This window comes from Procambarus clarkii, chromosome 7 (genome assembly GCF_040958095.1).
Source record: "Procambarus clarkii isolate CNS0578487 chromosome 7, FALCON_Pclarkii_2.0, whole genome shotgun sequence".
Lineage (NCBI taxonomy): Eukaryota > Metazoa > Arthropoda > Malacostraca > Decapoda > Cambaridae > Procambarus > Procambarus clarkii.
The window spans coordinates 19,858,394-19,878,565 of NC_091156.1; the positions used below are offsets into that span (position 1 = coordinate 19,858,394).

General features: G+C 44.7%; 1 protein-coding gene across 1 annotated transcript in view; it reads left to right on the top strand.

Moving 5' to 3' along the window:
- LOC123761395 (nose resistant to fluoxetine protein 6) overlaps positions 1-18,475 on the top strand; it is a 70,947-nt gene extending 52,472 nt beyond the window's left edge. Inside the window, exons 11-17 of the mRNA XM_045747409.2 lie at positions 1,293-1,386; positions 2,839-2,932; positions 7,213-7,348; positions 10,323-10,521; positions 13,510-13,652; positions 14,103-14,214; positions 17,948-18,475. Coding sequence (XP_045603365.1) covers positions 1,293-1,386; positions 2,839-2,932; positions 7,213-7,348; positions 10,323-10,521; positions 13,510-13,652; positions 14,103-14,214; positions 17,948-17,997 — 828 coding nt within the window. The 3' untranslated portion in view covers positions 17,998-18,475. The remainder of the gene's footprint in view (positions 1-1,292; positions 1,387-2,838; positions 2,933-7,212; positions 7,349-10,322; positions 10,522-13,509; positions 13,653-14,102; positions 14,215-17,947) is intronic.
- Positions 18,476-20,172: the final 1,697 nt, after the last annotated feature.

Consider the following 20,172-nt stretch of genomic DNA (forward strand, 5'->3'; position numbering starts at 1 on the left):
TTTTTTTTTGAACCAAAACAATATTTTGACTCAGTGCCTCTAAAAAGAAATGATCTAATCCTAGCTACTTCCATACAATCACTAATCCACATAATAACACCCAAAAATGCATGACACACATAGTAATATGAATGAATCACAAATGACACAAAATAAATGAGGACGGAAGACTGTCCCCATGATCTCGGCTGTCCACCTTGGATGCAGCCCCACATCTCTTCCAACTAAATCAAATTAATCCCTTAAAATTTAAACAAAAATCCATATCTATAAACTTAAAACTAGAGAAAACTTTGGATAGTCCTCAGCTATCTTGTAGAACTCGTATCATCACACTGCATACTGGAGCAGCATGTAGAACCAGCACTGTCACGCGGCACTACAACATAATGTAGAACTCGTACCATCACACTACATACTGAACCATCAGATACAATTAGCAGCATAAAACTACATACTGTAGCATAGAACAAAATTGGCACCGTTACACACTAGCATCACACTGGCACAACCGTTTTGATGATGGGCTTAGTGGCTTGTTAACCTCTGGAAGATGGTTCAGGACACGTATAAGAGCTCACTGTCCTCCTCTAAGTGTACATTGGGCCAAGAACTAAGAAATGCCCAGCGACCTGAAAGCTGCAGTATTAAAAACTATGACAACTTTTGTAATAATAGGTATTTGTATGGTCAGCACAGTAACCGGACCACGAAATGTGATGTAGTCATTGCGTGAATTCGCCTTGGCTATAGGCACATCTGGCAGGTTAATGAGGCTGAGCCACTACCAGAATATTCAGATTGTAAACTCTGTGATAAACCGTTAATGCATTTACTAGAACACTATATTGATGAATGTGAAACCGTAAAAGATTTTAGACCTCCTGGCCTCTTGTACCACCAACTGTAACTATTTCATTAAACCTGGTGTACTGGACGACATCCTAACAATTTATCCAAAATTTGCTTGTCCATTTTAAAGAATGAAGAACAGTTTTATTTTTTATTAATTTTATGCTGCATCTCCTATGAACCCATCCCTGCCCTTGTGTGGCAGTGCACAATAGAAAGTTGTTTTTTACATATTCGTACATTAAAACATTAATTGTATGACCCTCTGTCCTGTGTGACAGTCAATACCAGCTTTATCCTTACTTTAATAAGACCTAATTGAAATCCTCAGATTAGCAAAATTGTAATTAAATTTTGTCAATAAAGGTGTTAATAATAATAATAATGTGTGTATGTAAGGGCAGTGGAACATGTTCTTAGTTACAGTTGTATAATTGCAGTGTCTGGCGCAGTGCTGGTACACGGCTGTCGATACACAGATCTACATTGTGCTTCCACTGGTGCTCGCGCCTCTTCTTTACAAGCGCAAGATTGGTGAGTGTTACAGCTGTGGGGAAACTCCAGGCAGCTATTCTCCTTTTAAACTGACTTTAATAAAATAAAGTTTTGTCTTATTTATTTTCTTAGTAAGTAAGAAGTAATTGAGTGGACTGTATGTACTTGATTAAACTGCCTGAAATTATCTCACACAGTTGGAGGGACAATTTGTAGCTTAAACCACTTTGAGATGGCTCATTCTTAAACCACAAATTGTTTATCTTATTAATATAATTATCATACCACATATGGTGGTCCACTTTATTATTATATCAGACCACATATGGTGGTCTAATCTACTAGTAATAATTACTAATTATGAATACTAATACTACTATAACTAAAGAGGGCTTAGCTGTTCCTGTTGAAGGGGCCTGCTAAGGCTGTGTAATGGTAGTATCAATATAGGTGTGGCCCTGTGCCTCTTTGTGCCACGTAATGGCGGCCGTGAAGACTACAAGCCCTGGCAAATAGCTAGACAAATTATGTGTAGTGCCAACTGTCTGCTCAATTTCTTGCTATTCCAAATCACAGTTTACCTGTATGGGATACAAGGAGTTAATAACAGTTCCCTAAATATATAATTACAGGTATGGCATGAAATAGGTGGGTGTTAAATGGGGTACACGTACTTCGTGGGGTTGTTATTCATACGTCATAACCAGCTACCTTATAAATGAAAAAAAATGTGTACACAAATAATTCAAATATAGTATACTTGGTAAGCCGGATACAGGATTGCTCTAGTGATAGTAGTGGTGTTGTCGTGGTAGTTGCTTGGGGCAGAGTAAGTCTATCCAAGGCGACTAGTATCACAACACTTCTGGAGCACCCTTTATTGTTGTTGATGCGAGTGTGAGTTTTGTGGGACCGACGCCCCTGAGGGCATGGTTCCACTTCTAAAGTAATTTTACATTAACAAGGGAATCAAGCTACATTTTGGTGTTAGTAATTATATTCAGTCTTGTTGAGTACTTTTGTGTTAAATTTAGATGCATGACTGTTGTATAAACAGTATTAGAATTTGTAAATATACGAGTTGTCTCTGACGTCACAGGATCTCCCATTTTCTATTATTAAGAGAATACTGACTAAGGGGAGACTATGTTATTATCTGTGTGTCGGATTCCGACAGCAGCGTTACCATGTGAAGCCTTCAGAGGTGTGGGTACTATCCGTTTAAGGACATTAGTGCTTATATATTAATATAACATAATTTCTTCTTCATATCCCTTCTTCTACCCCCCCTCCCCTTGAGTACATTTTTTTTTTTTAAATCTGGTGCTTATAGAACAAAACTCCTTTGTTATCAACATATGAGTTTTGTCTCTGCTATTACTATTGTATCCAGGTGTTTTTCCTCTGTTATTTTCTTCGTGTAATTTGCTGCTTTAGAGAGCCCATCAACTGCGGGTGGTCACTGTGATTCATACTTACGTTCCTCCCCAGGACTTCCACTGCTGGGGTTGGTCACTGCGGTATCCTTCGCCATCCCAACGACAATAGCGGCTGTCTATAATGTGCCTCCTGCATTCAACTTTATGTAAGTTGTTCATTATTCTTCAAATGTCTGATTAATTTAGTTTAACTTCAGCTTTGCTTTATTATCTGAACAAATTATGACATGTAAAAAGCGCTCGGGATTTTGCTAAGTGCATAAGCAACAATAAGCAATAAATTCCTTTGCTTTAAACTTAGCGAGGCCTCTTACTAAATTACTAATCCTAATCTCCCCATCAAAGTCAGGTCTTATTGCAAAAACATTATTCTGAGAACTGTTTTTTGTAAAGCATTGGACAATCATCCCTTCCAGTTCGGCCCATTACCCACGCAGCTGTCAACCCATTCACCACCCATCACCCACCCAGCTGTCAACCTATTCACCACCCATCACCCACCCAGCTGTCAACCTATTCACCACCCATCACCCACGCAGTTGTCAACCCATTCACCACCCATCACCCACGCAGTTGTCAACCCATTCACCACCCATCACCCACCTAGCTGTCAACCCATTCACCACCCATCACCCACTCAGCTGTCAACCCATTCACCACCCATCACCCACCCAGCTGTCCACCCATTCACCACCCATCACCCACCTAGCTGTCAACCCATTCCCATTCCCCACTCCCATTCAAACTATCACTAATAGAGTAACCTCATTCATCTTTGCCAACATACAAGGACTGAAAACAAGAACAAACAACAAAGTACAGTTCATAAATGGCCTCCTCACGGAGTCAAATGCAGTATTTGGAGCTTTCACAGAAACCCATGCAGGGGAATTGTTGGACAGTGAGATCTGGATTCCAGGATATAACCTATACAGGTGTGATAGGAAAATTAGGTCACATGGAGGAGTGGGTCTGTATATTAGGGAAGACCTTGTATGCTCGGAGCTCCTAAACGTTACAAATGAGGTGGTAGAGGTACTGGGATTAAAAATAGAGAAAATAAATTTAGTGATTATACTAATATACAAACCGCCAGATGCAACGGCTGAGGAATTCACAGAACAGATAAGCAAAATAGAGAATAGCCTTGATAATTTGGAGAACCCGATACCTGATATTATCTTCCTAGGTGACTTCAACTTGCCTAGTCTCAGGTGGAAAATAGCAAACAATAATATTATACCAGGAAATCTATCAGGACCTAACCAACCACAGATTAGAGAACTACTTAGATTCTGTGACAAATTTTCACTCAATCAGCAGATATCGGAGCCAACGAGAAATTAAAATATTCTAGATCTGGTCTTTACGAACAATGAAGACATTATCAGAGACATTACGATATCAGATACCACATATTCAGATCACAAGCTCATTGAAGTGCAAACGACCATCAATACTCAGAATAGACCTAAAACGTTGATAAAGCGAGAGGGGCTATTCAGTAAATTCAATTTTAATAATAAAAGGATAGACTGGGAGATAATAAACAGGGAACTTACAAACATTCCATGGGGAACTGTTCTAAGTAATACAAGTCCTACAGAAGGAATAGAAAAACTGACTTCAGAAGCGTATCAAGTCTGTCTGAAACATGTTCCTTTGAGGAAAGCCAGAAAGAGATCTAACGTAAAAAGAGAACGCAGACGGCACTATAAACGCAGGAAAAAAATAACGGAACTGCTTATGCAGACACGAATTTCCCGTCAAAGAAGGAATAATTTAAATAGGGAGATTGAAGAAATCAAGCGGAAATTGAAACACTCATATGAAACTGAAGAAAGGCAGTTAGAACAGAAAGCCATTCAGGAAATAAAGAAAAATCCAAAATATTTCTTCTCATATGCGAAATCAAAAGCAAAAACCACTGCCAGTATTGGACCTATTCGTACAAGTGAAGGTTCATACACGGAGGATGACAAAGAAATTAGTGAAATCCTAAAAAAGCAGTATGAGGACATGTTTAGCACTCCAATAAACAACATGAAGGTGGAAGATCCAGACAATTTCTTTATGCGGGATATTCAAACCCCTGTAAATATAACTGATATAAACACGAGCGCACTAAATTTTGAAAAAGAAATTGAAAACATGCCCATGCACTCGGCCCCAGGTCCAGACTCATGGAATTCAATATTTATAAAGAAATGCAAAGTGCCGGTAGCACAGGCACTCAGTATAGTGTGGAGGAAGAGCTTGGACACGGGGGAGATACCAGATGCACTTAAAGTAGCAGACATAGCCCCTCTACACAAGGGAGGGAGCAAAGCATTGGCAAAAAATTATAGACCAGTTGCACTAACATCGCACATCATAAAAGTATTTGAGAGAGTGATTAGGAGTCAGGTCACCAATTTCATGGAGACCAATGACCTTCACAACCCAGGCCAACATGGATTTCGAGCGGGAAGATCGTGCCTCTCACAGCTACTTGAGCACTACGACAAAGTCACTGAGGCATTAGAAGAGAAACAGAATGCTGATGTGATATACACGGACTTCGCAAAGGCTTTCGATAAATGTGACCATGGCGTGATAGCACACAAAATGAAGTCAATGGGAATAACCGGTAAAGTAGGACGCTGGATACTCAGTTTTCTGTCAAACAGGACTCAGCGAGTAACTGTCAACCATATAAAATCTAGTCCAAGTGCAGTGAAAAGCTCTGTACCTCAGGGTACAGTCCTTGCACCGCTGCTTTTCCTTATTCTCATATCAGATATAGACAAAAATACAAGTCACAGCTTCGTATCATCCTTTGCAGATGACACAAAAATCAGTATGAAAATTACCTCGGCTGAGGACATTGAAAAACTTCAAGCTGATATTAATAAAGTTTTCGACTGGGCATCAGAAAATAACATGATATTTAACAGTGATAAATTCCAGGTACTCAGGTACGGTAAAAATGAGGACCTTAAACATAATACAGAGTACAAAACACAATCAAATGTACCCATAGTAGGAAAACAGCATGTAAAGGATTTGGGAATAATAATGTCTGACGACCTAACGTTTAAGGAGCATAACCAAGCAAATATTGCGACAGCCAGAAAAATGATAGGATGGATTACGAGAACTTTCAAATCCAGGGATCCCATCACAATGGTTGTACTCTTCAAGTCACTTGTGTTGTCCCGTCTTGAGTACTGTTCAGTACTCACTTCCCCATTCAGAGCAGGAGAGATTGCTGAAATAGAGGGAATACAGAGAACATATACGGCACGCATAGATGCAATAAAGCACCTAAATTATTGGGATCGTCTCAAAGCCCTCCAAATGTACTCACTAGAAAGAAGACGAGAGAGATATCAAATAATATACACCTGGAAGATACTGGAGGGCCAAGTACCAAATCTACACAGTAAAATAACAACGTACTGGAGTAAACGATATGGAAGAAAATGTAGAATAGAACCAGTGAAGAGCAGAGGTGCCATAGGCACAATCAGAGAACACTGTATAAACATCAGAGGTCCGCGGTTGTTCAACGTCCTCCCAGCAAGCATAAGAAATATTGCCGGAACAACCGTGGACATTTTCAAGAGGAAACTAGATTTATTCCTCCAAGGAGTGCCGGACCAACCAGGCTGTGGTGGGTATGTGGGCCTGCGGGCCGCTCCAAGCAACAGCCTGGTGGATCAAACTCTCACAAGTCAAGCCTGGCCTCGGGCCGGGCTTGGGGAGTAGAAGAACTCCCAGAACCCCATCAACCAGGTATCAACCAGGTATCCCTCAGTCACGTAGCTGTCAACCCATCGACTTCCATTCAGCCATCCAGTGAACTCACAACACTCTGGGGTCCTATAATGACCTCAGTGGGGTCCTGTGGTGACCCCCCAAACCCTCCCTGGGGTCCATTGTTTATCCCAAGACCACCTGTGTACCTGCCACTCCCACTTATCGTCTCAGTAATGATGTTTTCGGCACTTTTTTTTCCTATTTGTTGTTTATATAATCCTAAATGCACACAAGCATATACATATTCAAATGTATATGTATTCATGTATATCTTACATTCATGTGTTTGATGCATGTGAATGTGAAATGTCTTGGCTATACTACATTCAGTTCACACTTATTCGTGTCATGAGCATCTAACTAAACAAGTATTCTTTTCCATGTTGTGTTATTTCAGTGTTTGTTTCATGATTTCTCTTAATAAAGATGTCATAATTATCATCTGTTGTGTTATTATTTAACATACAATTTTACTTATTATTTTGTATTTTCAATGCATAGATATTCAGCTATGAACATGTTTGAAAAATGTATGGAATATTTAATTTCTCAAACTTTATATATATAAAAGAGACCTAGATTGAGTACTGCAATTTGGTCTAAAGTGTTTTGTTTACTGTGACAGAGACCCGGTTGTAAAACCGACTGCTCGCGTGGACACCTACATGACCCCGTGGTGTCGAGCCAACTCTTACATGGTGGGTGTGTGGGCTGGCTGGCTCATCTACACTGTGCGAGGCCGCACCATCAAACTCAAGCTGGTAAGGACACGCTTAATTGCTTGCATTATAAACTGCAGCAGCCACGTATAGGCCCATAGACCTTCTGCAGTTTCTTCCATTCTTATGCCTTTAACGGAGATTTGGGTCTCTCTTCATTATTCTGTTGTCATCAATCCAGCTATGTCCATCAAATGTTCACATGTGCTACTTACATGCAAACTTATATGCAAATAATTTCATAATAACGTACCTGAATAAATACTGTAACCAACTCCCAACATGAATGGGTTCAGAATGGACTGAAACGTCTTCGCCATTTTAAAATTAGTTGTAAATCCTTCCCTCATATGTTGTTACCACAAAAAAGAGAAGGGGGTTTATGTAAATACAAAAATTAAATTAAACTCCCGAAAGAAAATGAACAGCTTAGCTGTTAGTGAAAGTGGTTACCGGGGATCCTCTCCTTGAGTGGCTTCAGGTTGTGTGCGGGGAAGAAGACCCAGACAGGAATTATTGCTGCCCTCAATGACGAATTTCGCCGAATGTAGAAATAAAGGTCGGTTATCAGCAGAAACTAATGTGCCTCGCGGCCAATAAACACACAGACGGGCGATAATTGGGGAGCCCCAAGAGTCCCTCAGAGTGACAAGCACCGGCCCCGCCCCACACAGAGAACACTGGGGAGCCCCAAGAGTCCCTCAGGGTGACAAGCACCGGCCCCGCCCCACACAGAGAACACTGGGGGAGCAAAACCAAAAACTCGGACCCAACTAAAGCGCAAGTCATCCAGTGCCCGCCGGCAGAGCAGATGCCAGCCGCCCATTACGGCTGAGGGCACACCAGGAGCCCACCAACCCCCGGCACCTCTCGGCCAAGCCGGCGCCGGACACCGTCACTCCGCCAGGAGAACCAGCCAGAACACGCAAAAAAAAAAAAAACTATCAACAATCCCGCATCCCAAGGCGATATGTGCGCCAGGCGTCGTACAACCGGACTGTTGAAGAACGGCAAACGGCAGTATCAAATTCAAAACGCGAAAACAGAACGTGATCCGGCGGCTCCCAGGTGGAGGAGGTGTCCAGACGTCCGCTCGTCATCAAGGTTGAACCAGGAGTCCGTCCCTGGTGACTGTAGTTGTGTTGATTTAGGGGCGATCCCTGGTGACTGTTGTTGTGTGAGACTGGCCTGCTGACGACGCTTCATCTCCAGGTGGCAGTGCGTGGGGCGGGTGTATCGTGCCCGCTCTCCATTAAACTCTTGATATTAACTCGTGATTGCCTAATTTATCTGTCCTAACAGCTAACTACCCAAATTATTATTAATATCGAACTATTAAGATAATTTTTAAGGAGTAATTTGTTTGATGTAACCTGAAAAGGGAATCATTACCGGCACCTCTCGGTTCTGTTTGGTGTCATGCGACGTCGGATTTCGCTAAATCGAGTTTTCTTTTATTACTGCCCCACAGTCATCATGGTTTGACATCTAATAATGGCTAGACACGCGCCATGTGCTCCATTGTGCTATAAGTCACCTATAGGCCATGACTAACCTAACCTTAAGTGGATATTTTCCCACAGCCTTCATTTGAGGTATGTGTTGTTCTACCTAGTGTGTCTCGTATGTGCGTATGGAAGTTGCCTTTCGGCAGCTATACATGATACTCTGGTTATATTAATGCTTGGTTAACACATTTCTGAAAATACTGAGCCTGTTTCTAATGTTACTAGATGGGGTTCCCTCTAGAAGGGGGATGATGTTGGGGGAGTTGGGATGTTGGGGGAAAGGGAAGAAGAGGAGGGAGGAGGAAGGTGAAGAGGAAAGGAAAGAGGATGGGGGAGATTGGGAATGAGAGTGGAAAGGGAAGGAGAGCTAGAGAGGGGGATGTTGGGGGACAAAAGGGGAGAAGGGGGATAGGGAAGGATAGATGAGAGTGTAAGAGAGATTAATAGAGAGGGGGAAGTATCAGAAGACTTAGCCAGTACGACTATATCAACCCGTCCTCCTGAAGTGAGAGTACTTACAGTAACCAGTTGGTCGTAAGTACCAATATGTAGTGATGGATCACCAAAACCTTCCTTTTTTTGTACTTTGAATTGTATAGTCCTGAAAAATAAAGCCAAAACTATACTTATATATTCCTAAGTCTAGTGTAGCACATATATGTACAATATTAGGCCTAAGACAGCGTGTTTTAGGCCTAGGGGTGCTAGGATAGGTCTTATATTTATTTTGTCGTTCAAAAGTTTCACATTTGTTCAAATTTAATAACATAAGTCAATTTTTGTTGCTGGTCCATCACGACATATTGATAGTGACGAAATGGTTGCAGTAAGTATCTTCATAGTAGGAGGATGGGTCGGACCACATATTACACATGCTGGGATATGTGGACAAGGTGCTGGGATATGTGGACAAGGTGCTGAGATATTTGGACAAGGTGCTGGGATATGTGGACAAGGTACTGGGATATGTGGACAAGGTGTTTGGATATGGACAAGGTGCTGGGATATGTTGACAAGGTACTGGGATATGTGGACAAGGTGCTGGGATATGTGGACCAGGTACTGGGATATGTGGACCAGGTACTGGGATATGTGGACAAGGTACTGGGATACGTGCACAAGGTACTGGGATACGTGGACAAGGTACTGGGATATGTGGACAAGGTGCTGGGATATGTGGACAAGGTGCTGGGATATGTGGACAAGGTACTGGGATATGTGAACATGGTACTGGGATAAGACGAAGGGAAGGAGTGGTGCCCAACCACTTGGACTGGTTGGTACACAAGTGGTCTCGTTTCTTGCATATCGAACGTCGGCGTTCGATTCGCGAGATGCTAACAATGAATAAATAATTAAGTGCAATACCACACAAGGTAAGTAATGGTGATATATTTAATACGAGAGTTTTGGAGGGATGGTGGAGTAAGACACAGTTCCTCTCTGTGACCCCAAACAATCACAGTCCTTCCATGACCAGTAATATTTGCCTCTCCCGCTGGGTGTAGTGGCAGACGGTGTTGGGGTGGGCTGCGGCGACGACGGTGGCCTCGCTGGTGCTGTACGGGATGGCCAGGTACGACACCTGGGGGGACGACCAGGTGCCCCTCCCTCGCGCCCCCAGCATCATCTACGCGGGCTTCAGCCGGGGCGCCTGGTGCCTCGCCCTCCTCTGGCTCGTCTTTGCTTGTCATACTGGAAATGGAGGTGAGAGGCACGTCTGGCTTGACGACTTGTCAATGTGTCGTATAAAGATTATTTATAGGTAGGAACTGAGGCATTTATAGGTAGGACTCTGAGGACAATAACGTTTCTAGACAAATGAATAGTAGTTTACTTGTCGGACGGGCGACCTGGGCACGATAATAGAATAATGAAAATAAATAAATAAAAATTGTTTTAGAATGCACGCATGTAATGAATAATGCATGTAATTAAATACTTAATTCGTGTTATGAAATTATTGCACGTGTTTACACACACACACATAAGGGAGTACCTAAGCAACAGAAGACAGCGAGTCACTGTGAGGGGTGAGGTCTCGGATTGGCAAGGCGTCACCAGTGGAGTCCCGCAGGGGTCAGTCCTTGGACCTATACTGTTTCTGATATATGTAAATGATCTCCCAGAGGGTATAGACTCGTTCCTCTCATTGTTTGCTGATGATGCAAAAATTATGAGGAGGGTTAAAACAAAGGAGAGAGAATGAGGCTACAAGATGACCTAGACAAACTGAATGAATGGTCCAACAAATAGCTACTAAATTTCAACTCGAGTAAATGTAAGGTAATAAAGCTAGGTGGTGGAAACAGGAGGCCAGACACAGGATACATAATGGGAGATGAAGTACTTCATGAAACGGACAGAGAAAAAGATCTAAGGGTTGATATCACACCAAACCTGCCTCCTGAAGCCCACATAAAAAGAATAACATCTGCGGCGTATGCAAGGCTGGCTAACATCAGAACTGCCTTCAGGAACCTGTGCAAGCAATCATTCGGAACCTTGTACACCACATATGTAAGACCAATCCTGACGTATGCGGCCCCAGCATGGAGCCCGTACCTTGTCAAGCACAAGAAGAAGCTGGAAAAAGTTCAGAGGTATGCCACTAGGCTAGTCCCAGAACAAAGAGGCATGAATTACGAGGAAAGGCTGCGTAAAATGCATCTCACGACACTGGAAGACAGAAGAGAAAGGGGAGACATGATCACTACCTACAAAAATCTCAGAGGAATGACAGGGTTGAAAAGGACAAACTGTTTAACACGGGTGGTATACGAACAAGGGGACACAGGCAGAAGCTGAGTACCCAAATGAGCCACAGGGACGTTAGAAAGAACTTTTTCAGTGTCAGAGTAGTTAACAGGTGAAATGCACAAGGATGATGTGGTGGAGGCTGACTCCATGCGCAGTTTCAAATGTAGATATGAGCCCAGTAGGCTCAGGAATCTGTACATCAGTTGATTGACGGTTGAGAGGCGGGACCAATGAGCTAAAGTTCAACCCCCTACAAGCACAACTAGGTGAGTACACACACGCGAGAGAGCAGAACAAGTACTGAAGGAAAGAGAAGTGAGGATCAGGCTGGAGGAACTGGTCCTTAAGCTATGGAGAAGCTGAGGGTGAGCCCAAGCGTCACCACAGGTCTTGAATAACCAGGCATTTGGCAAGCTGCAAATTTAGCATCTTTATACACGAATGAAAACAGAGGAGAAAATGTTAACTACAGGTGTTGCTGAAATTGTTCCCTGCAAAACTTGGCAACATTACAAAAACTCGCCTCCAAGCATTATTATGGATTCAGTAGATTATTATTTTTACATAATCCATTACTTTTATGACAAAATGATAATATGGGCGCGAGATATCGAGTACATTGGAATTAGCACTGCATCACTTGCCTGTTACTAAACCCATACTAGGCGGGTCCCCTGCATATTCCATCAATATCTGAGAGCGTTTGAAACCATCTTCTTGAGGTTATCTTGAGATGATTTCGGGGCTTTAGTGTCCCCGCGGTCCGGTCCTCGACCAGGCCTCCACCCCCAGGAAGCAGCCCGTGACAGCTGACGGGCTGCTTCCTGGGGGTGGAGGCCTGCTTTACCTAGCAGTAAATAGGTACCCAGGTACCTCTTTACTGCTAGGTAACAGGGGCAAGGGTGAAAGAAACTCTGCCCATTGTTTCTCGCCGGCGCCCGGGATCCAACTCAGAACCACAGGATCACAAGTCCAGCGTGCTGTCCGCTCGGCCGACCGCCTCCCGGATCGTGTGTGAAGTGCTCATATAAATACTTGATAACAAAGCCAATGCAACTGTGAAGGTGTTGGGATGGTCGAGGGGATGCCTCTCGGATAGGAAACAGAGGAAAGAAGAGAGAAGATAGAGACGCAACAGGTCACAAGTGGAAAGCTTTGGCGATCGGAAATGGTACTCAGTTTGTTGTTTAATTGTGGTACCAGCCTGAGAGAGGACCTGGATTGTGGTACCAGCCTGAGAGAGGACCTGGATTGTGGTACCAGCCTGAGAGAGGACCTGGATTGTGGTACCAGCCTGAGAGAGGACCTGGATTGTGGTACCAGCCTGAGAGAGGACCTGGATTGTGGTACCAGCCTGAGAGAGGACCTGGATTGTGGTACCAGCCTGAGAGAGTTCTTGGATTGTGGTACCAGCCTGAGAGAGGACCTGGATTTGTGGTACCAGCCTGAGAGAGGACCTGGATTGTGGTACCAGCCTGAGAGAGGACCTGGATTGTGGTACCAGCCTGAGAGAGGACCTGGATTATTCATATTGATATTTGCAGACGATACAAAAACTGGTGAAATAATAAGAAAATGAGACCTGGATGTGTATATGGATATGCAGTAGCGGATTATCATGCAATATAGTGAAGTTATTTGTGTAGTGTTTTGGTGAATATAATATTTAACACTTATTTATTTTTTTTGTCAAGCGACTTAACAATGTTCAGGCGATGAGTCACAATAACGTGGCTAAAGTATGTTGACCAGACCACACACTAGAAGATGAAGGGACGACGACGTCCGTCCTGGACCATTCTCAAGTCGATTCGTGGACTTGAGAATAGTCCAGGACGGACCGAAACGTCGTCGTCCCTTCACCTTCTAGTGTGTGGTCTGGTCAACTTAACAATGTTATTTTATTTTGACTTAGTAAATGGCGTCTGTCTGCAGGTCTGATCAACTCGTTCCTGTCCCACCCGTCCTGGCAGCCTCTGAGCCGTCTGACCTACACACTCTACCTCACCGCTGTGCCTCTTCAGTCCCTGTTCCCCGGCCAGGTCTACCTGCCTTTCTACATCAACCATCTCAATATGGTCGGTACTCCTAGAAGACGTGTGTCATTTGTATTGTGTCAAGAAGGGAAGGGAACTATGAGAGGGGAACGCGTCAGGTCATTACAATTATATAGCACTGGGAAGGATAAGGATCTGGGATGGGACGGGGGAGAGGAATTGTGCCCAACCACTTGAACGGTCTTGGATTGAACGCCGGCCTGCATGAAGCGAGACTGTCGCTCTTCCGTCCAGCCCAAGTGGTTAGGCATATTGTGTCAAGATATATTATGAGATGTAAATGATGCCTCTCATCAATATAGGTTTGGACCATCCCACTTAGATATCACAAAACTTTTATCTTCAGAGGAGCTAGACTCAAATATTAATTTTATAAGAAGGTAAATTACTCTGTAAGAGAGATGCTCGAGTGGTTCTAAGCTGCTAACTTAGTCCTGAGTCACAATATATAACTGACTCTTGATCCAACAGATTGTTTATGCGTGCGGCTTCCTGTTTATTGGAGGTATACTGGCGGTGTTGCTGTCTGTTATGACGGAGGGACCCGTTATAGGCCTGGAGAAGCTCCTCCTGCACCGCCCAGGTCAGTCTATACATGGGGGAGGCGGCCAGCGTCCAGGTATACATGGGGGAGGCGGCCAGCGTCCAGGTATACATGGGGGAGGCGGCCAGCATCCAGGTATACATGGGGGGGGCGTGCAGCGGCCAGGTATACGTGGGGGGGGGGGCGGGCAGCGGCCAGGTATATATGGGGGAGGCGGCCAGCGTCCAGGTATACATGGGGGAGGCGGCCAGCGTCCAGGTATACATGGGGGAGGCGGCCAGCGTCCAGGTATACATGGGGGAGGCGGCCAGCGACCAGGTATACATGGGGGGGGGGCGTGCACCGCCCAGGTCAGTCTATACATGGGGGAGGCGGCCAGCGTCCAGGTATACATGGGAGAGGCGGCCAGCGACCAGGTATACATGGGGGGGCGGGCAGCGGCCAGGTATACATGGGGGGAGGCGGCCAGCGACCAGATATACATGGGGGGCGGGCAGCGGCCAGGTATACATGGGGGGAGGCGGCCAGCGACCAGGTATACATGGGGGAGGCGGCCAGCGGCCAGGTATACATGGGGGGGTGGGCAGCGGCCAGGTATACATGGGGGAGGCGGCCAGCGACCAGGTATACATGGGGGGGAAGGTGGGCAGCGTCCAGGTATACATGGGGGGAAGGTGGGCAGCGTCCAGGTATACATGGGGGGAAGGTGGCAGCGTCCAGGTATACATGGGGGGGAAGGTGGGCAGCGTCCAGGTATACATGGGGGGAAGGTGGGCAGCGTCCAGGTATACATGAGGGGGGGAAGGTGGCAGCGTCCAGGTATACATGGGGGGGAAGGTGGGCAGCGACCAGGTATACATGAGGGGGGAAGGTGGCAGCGTCCAGGTATACATGGGGGGGAAGGTGGGCAGCGTCCAGGTATACATGAGGGGGGGAAGGTGGCAGCGTCCAGGTATACATGGGGGGGAAGGTGGGCAGCGACCAGGTATACATGAGGGGGGGAAGGTGGCAGCGTCCAGGTATACATGGGGGGGAAGGTGGGCAGCGACCAGGTATACATGAGGGGGGGAAGGTGGCAGCGTCCAGGTATACATGGGGGGGAAGGTGGGCAGCGACCAGGTATACATGAGGGGGGGAAGGTGGCAGCGGCCAGGTATACATGGGGGGAGGCGGCCAGGGACCAGATATACATGGGGGGGCGGGCAGCGGCCAGGTATACATGGGGGGAGGCGGCCAGCGACCAGGTATACATGGGGGAGGCGGCCAGCGGCCAGGTATACATGGGGGGGGTGGGCAGCGTCCAGGTATACATGGGGGAGGCGGGCAGCGGCCAGGTATACATGGGGGAGGCGGCCAGCGACCAGGTATACATGGGGGGGAAGGTGGGCAGCGTCCAGGTATACATGGGGGGAAGGTGGGCAGCGTCCAGGTATACATGGGGGGAAGGTGGCAGCGTCCAGGTATACATGGGGGGGAAGGTGGGCAGCGTCCAGGTATACATGGGGGGAAGGTGGGCAGCGTCTAGGTATACATGAGGGGGGGAAGGTGGCAGCGTCCAGGTATACATGGGGGGGAAGGTGGGCAGCGACCAGGTATACATGAGGGGGGAAGGTGGCAGCGTCCAGGTATACATGGGGGGGAAGGTGGGCAGCGTCCAGGTATACATGAGGGGGGGAAGGTGGCAGCGTCCAGGTATACATGGGGGGGAAGGTGGGCAGCGACCAGGTATACATGAGGTGGGGAAGGTGGCAGCGTCCAGGTATACATGGGGGGGAAGGTGGGCAGCGACCAGGTATACATGAGGGGGGGAAGGTGGCAGCGTCCAGGTATACATGGGGGGGAAGGTGGGCAGCGACCAGGTATACATGAGGGGTGGAAGGTGGCAGCGTCCAGGTATACATGGGGGGGAAGGTGGGCAGCGACCAGGTATACATGAGGGGGGAAAGGTGGCAGCGTCCAGGTATACATGGGGGGGAAGGTGGCAGCGACCAGGTATACATGAGGGAAGGTGGGCAGCGACCAGGTATACATGAGGGAAGGTGGCAGCGACCAGGTATACATGAGGGAAGGTGGGCAGCGACCAGGTATACATGAGGGAAGGTGGGCAGCGTCCAGGTATACATGGGGGAAGGTGGCAGCGACCAGGTATACATGAGGGAAGGTGGGCAGCGACCAGGTATACATGAGGGAAGGTGGCAGCGACCAGGTATACATGAGGGAAGGTGGGCAGCGACCAGGTATACATGGGGGAAGGTGGCAGCGACCAGGTATACGTGAGGGAAGGTGGGCAGCGTCCAGGTATACATGAGGGAAGGTGGCAGCGACCAGGTATACATGAGGGAAGGTGGGCAGCGACCAGGTATACATGAGGGAAGGTGGGCAGCGACCAGGTATACATGAGGGAAGGTGGGCAGCGTCCAGGTATACATGGGGGAAGGTGGCAGCGTCCAGGTATACATGAGGGAAGGTGGCAGCGTCCAGGTATACATGGGGGAAGGTGGCAGCGACCAGGTATACATGGGGGAAGGTGGCAGCGACCAGGTATACATGAGGGAAGGTGGGCAGTGCCCAGGTATACATGGGGGAAGGTGGCAGCGTCCAGGTATACATGAGGGAAGGTGGGCAGTGCCCAGGTATACATGGGCGAAGGTGGCAGCGACCAGGTATACATGAGGGAAGGTGGGCAGCGTCCAGGTATACATGAGGGAAGGTGGGCAGCGATCAGGTATACATGAGGGAAGGTGGGCAGCGTCCAGGTATACATGGGGGAAGGTGGCAGCGTCCACCCCGATATGTTGACTTTTCGAGTGGTGGAAATTCGGCCCCCAAGAGAAGAGATCGTAGTGTATTATAAAATTACATTAATTCAGGCATACAAGAAGGATGAGAAGTTGATATGAGATATAATTGACAGGAATTGCAAACCTTGCAGTGAAAACGTAAGATTTGCAAATATATTATATATATATATATATATATATATATATATATATATATATATATATATATATATATATATATATATATATATATGTCGTACCTAATAGCCAGAACGCACTTCTCAGCCTACTATGCAAGGCCCGATTTGCCTAATAAGCCAAGTTTTCATGAATTAATTGTTTTTCGACTACCTAACCTACCTAACCTAACCTAACCTAACTTTTTCGGCTACCTAACCTAACCTAACCAATAAAGATAGGTTAGGTTAGGTTAGGTAGGGTTGGTTAGGTTCGGTCATATATCTACGTTAATTTTAACTCCAATAAAAAAAATTGACCTCATACATAATGAAATGGGTAGCTTTATCATTTCATAAGAAAAAAATTAGAGAAAATATATTAATTCAGGAAAACTTGGCTTATTAGGCAAATCGGGCCTTGCATAGTAGGCTGACAAGTGCGTTCTGGCTACTAGGTACGACATATATATATATATATATATATATATATATATATATATATATATATATATATATATATATATATATATATATATATATATATATATATATATATATATATATATTTTTTTTTTTTTTTTGTGAGGGTACCACCTCTGGTGCCAATGTGGGGACCCATAGCCTCGGAGAAGAAAATAAAAAGTATTCAGAGGAGACCTTGTGGTTTCTCACTGAACACTAATATTATCTCCTCCTACCACCCCCATTCTTTTGTATGTACACATTATATATATATATATATATATATATATATATATATATATATATATATATATATATATATATATATATATATATTCTTCTCTTTGTCAGGGCGAGGATTGAGTGATATACCAGACGAGACTAAGATTACCAGAAAATGAAGTGCCACGTTCCTCTCTACGTCATGTGGATTTTAACTTTTGTTCGTTTGTTAATTAGCTATATCTGGATATTTAGGGTTCCAAGCATCTAAAGCCTTAATATTAAAATTGCATTGTAAAAGGATTTGTAAACAAAGGTTAGGTTAGGTTGGGTTATGTTAGGTTAGGTTAGGTTGATTTGGGTTAGGTTATGTTAAGTTGGGTTGGGTTGGGTTTGGTTGGGTTGGGTTGGGTTGAGTTATGATAGGTTAGGTTAAATTATGTGGTGCGGAGAATTCAGTGATCATATTTTCAATATCATTCTAAGGCTGATTTCAAATTTGTCTGGTCATGGACATGACTGAGGTTGAGGCACTAAGATTCCTGCAAGAATGATCAAAAGTTGTTTTAACTTGGCTTTATATTGACCAGGAAGTAATGTACAAATAGCAGGCAAAGTTTCGTGTTCATATATGCACAATAAATACTTTATAAGATATTCAATTGTTTTATTAACTTGAATTTGACACAGAGGCTTTTTAAGGACTAATGATTTCATGTCTCAGATGCAACTTCAGTAACTACTGCTGTTGCTTTCAATAGTTTTTATGTTGGTTTATTAATTGATTCGTTCAGTGTTTAATTCATTAGGTAACAAGTTATATTGCTTGACTGAATCACACTGTATTAATAGTCAAGATGATGTCTTTGAAATTTTGTTTTAATTTTTAAGTCGATGGGGATATCTACGTATATTATGATTGGCAGGTTACATGACAAGGGCGTGGACCACATAGTACCTTAGTGCTCAAGTGGTGCCCCAGGGGGAGGCCCAACGTCTCAGTTGGATACCAGGGGCCAGATTCACGAAAACACTTACGAACGTGTACATCTTTCCTCAATCTTTGACGGCTTTGGTTACATTTATTAAACAGTTTACAAGCATGAAAACTTTCCATTCAACTGTTGTTATTGTTATAAACAGCCTTCTGGTGCTTCGGAGCTCATTAACTGTTTAATAATTGTAAACAAAGCCGCCAAAGATTGAGAAAAGATGTACAGGTTCGTAAGTGTTTGCGTAAGTGCTTTCGTGAATCTGTCCCCTGTTGCGCATCTTTGAGATCTTCTCTTATTGTGTGTGTTTAATAGCTCATTGGTTAAAGTTTCGGGCACCCGTTCTGGTTGTCACTGGTTAGAGGCACCAATGGCCCGAGTGATCACTGATCACCATCCTGAGTCACCAGGGCATAATGAAGGACGCTGCAGTAATCAATGATCGTAAGAGACTATGTTCACGTGAGGTCGGGTTCATTTGACAGCTGACACCAGTAATCAACATTCAGTTCAATGCAACTTCGAGCATATGGTTGTTTGATGGCATATATATATATATATATATTATATATATATATATATATATATATATATATATATATATATATATATATATATATATTAATATATATTTATTTATTTATTTATTGCAAGGAGAGGTAGTAAAGAAGTGCAACATTGCACTAACATAAACCCAATTTATGTTAAAAGGATCCTGGCTCTCAGCTCGAATAATCTCATAACTTAGTACTTAAAAATACTTAGTATCCCAAAAATACTTAGTACTTGTTAATTACACTTGTATAATTACACACAAATATCCACACACAGCTGATAGGGTAGATGAAGACGTTTTATTTAACACGGATGGAACACGCACAAGGGGACACAGGTGGAAACTGAGTACCCAAATAGGTACAGGGACGTTAGAAAGAATCGCTTAGTGTCAGAGTAGTTAACAGATGGAATGCATTGGGAAATGACGTGGTGGAGGCAGACTCCATACACAGTTTCTAATGGAGATATGAAAAGAGCCCAGTAAGCTCAGGAATCTGTTCACTGGTTGATTGACACTTGAGAGACGGGACCAAAGTGCCTAAGCTCAACCCCCGCAAGCACAACTAGGCGAGTACAGCTCATACTCACTCTCTCTCAGTTCATAGTTTATGTTTCACCTATTGCACAACTTGTTGGGTTGTGTTAGGTCCTTCGGCATCTTTTGATGTAGATTAGTAACCCCAGTGGACCAGCAAGGCCACAGCTGACATAACTGATAACACCACTAACTCCTCCCTCCTAAGGGGGAGCCGGTCGGCCGAGCGGACAGCACGCTGGACTTGTGATCCTGTGGTCCTGGGTTCG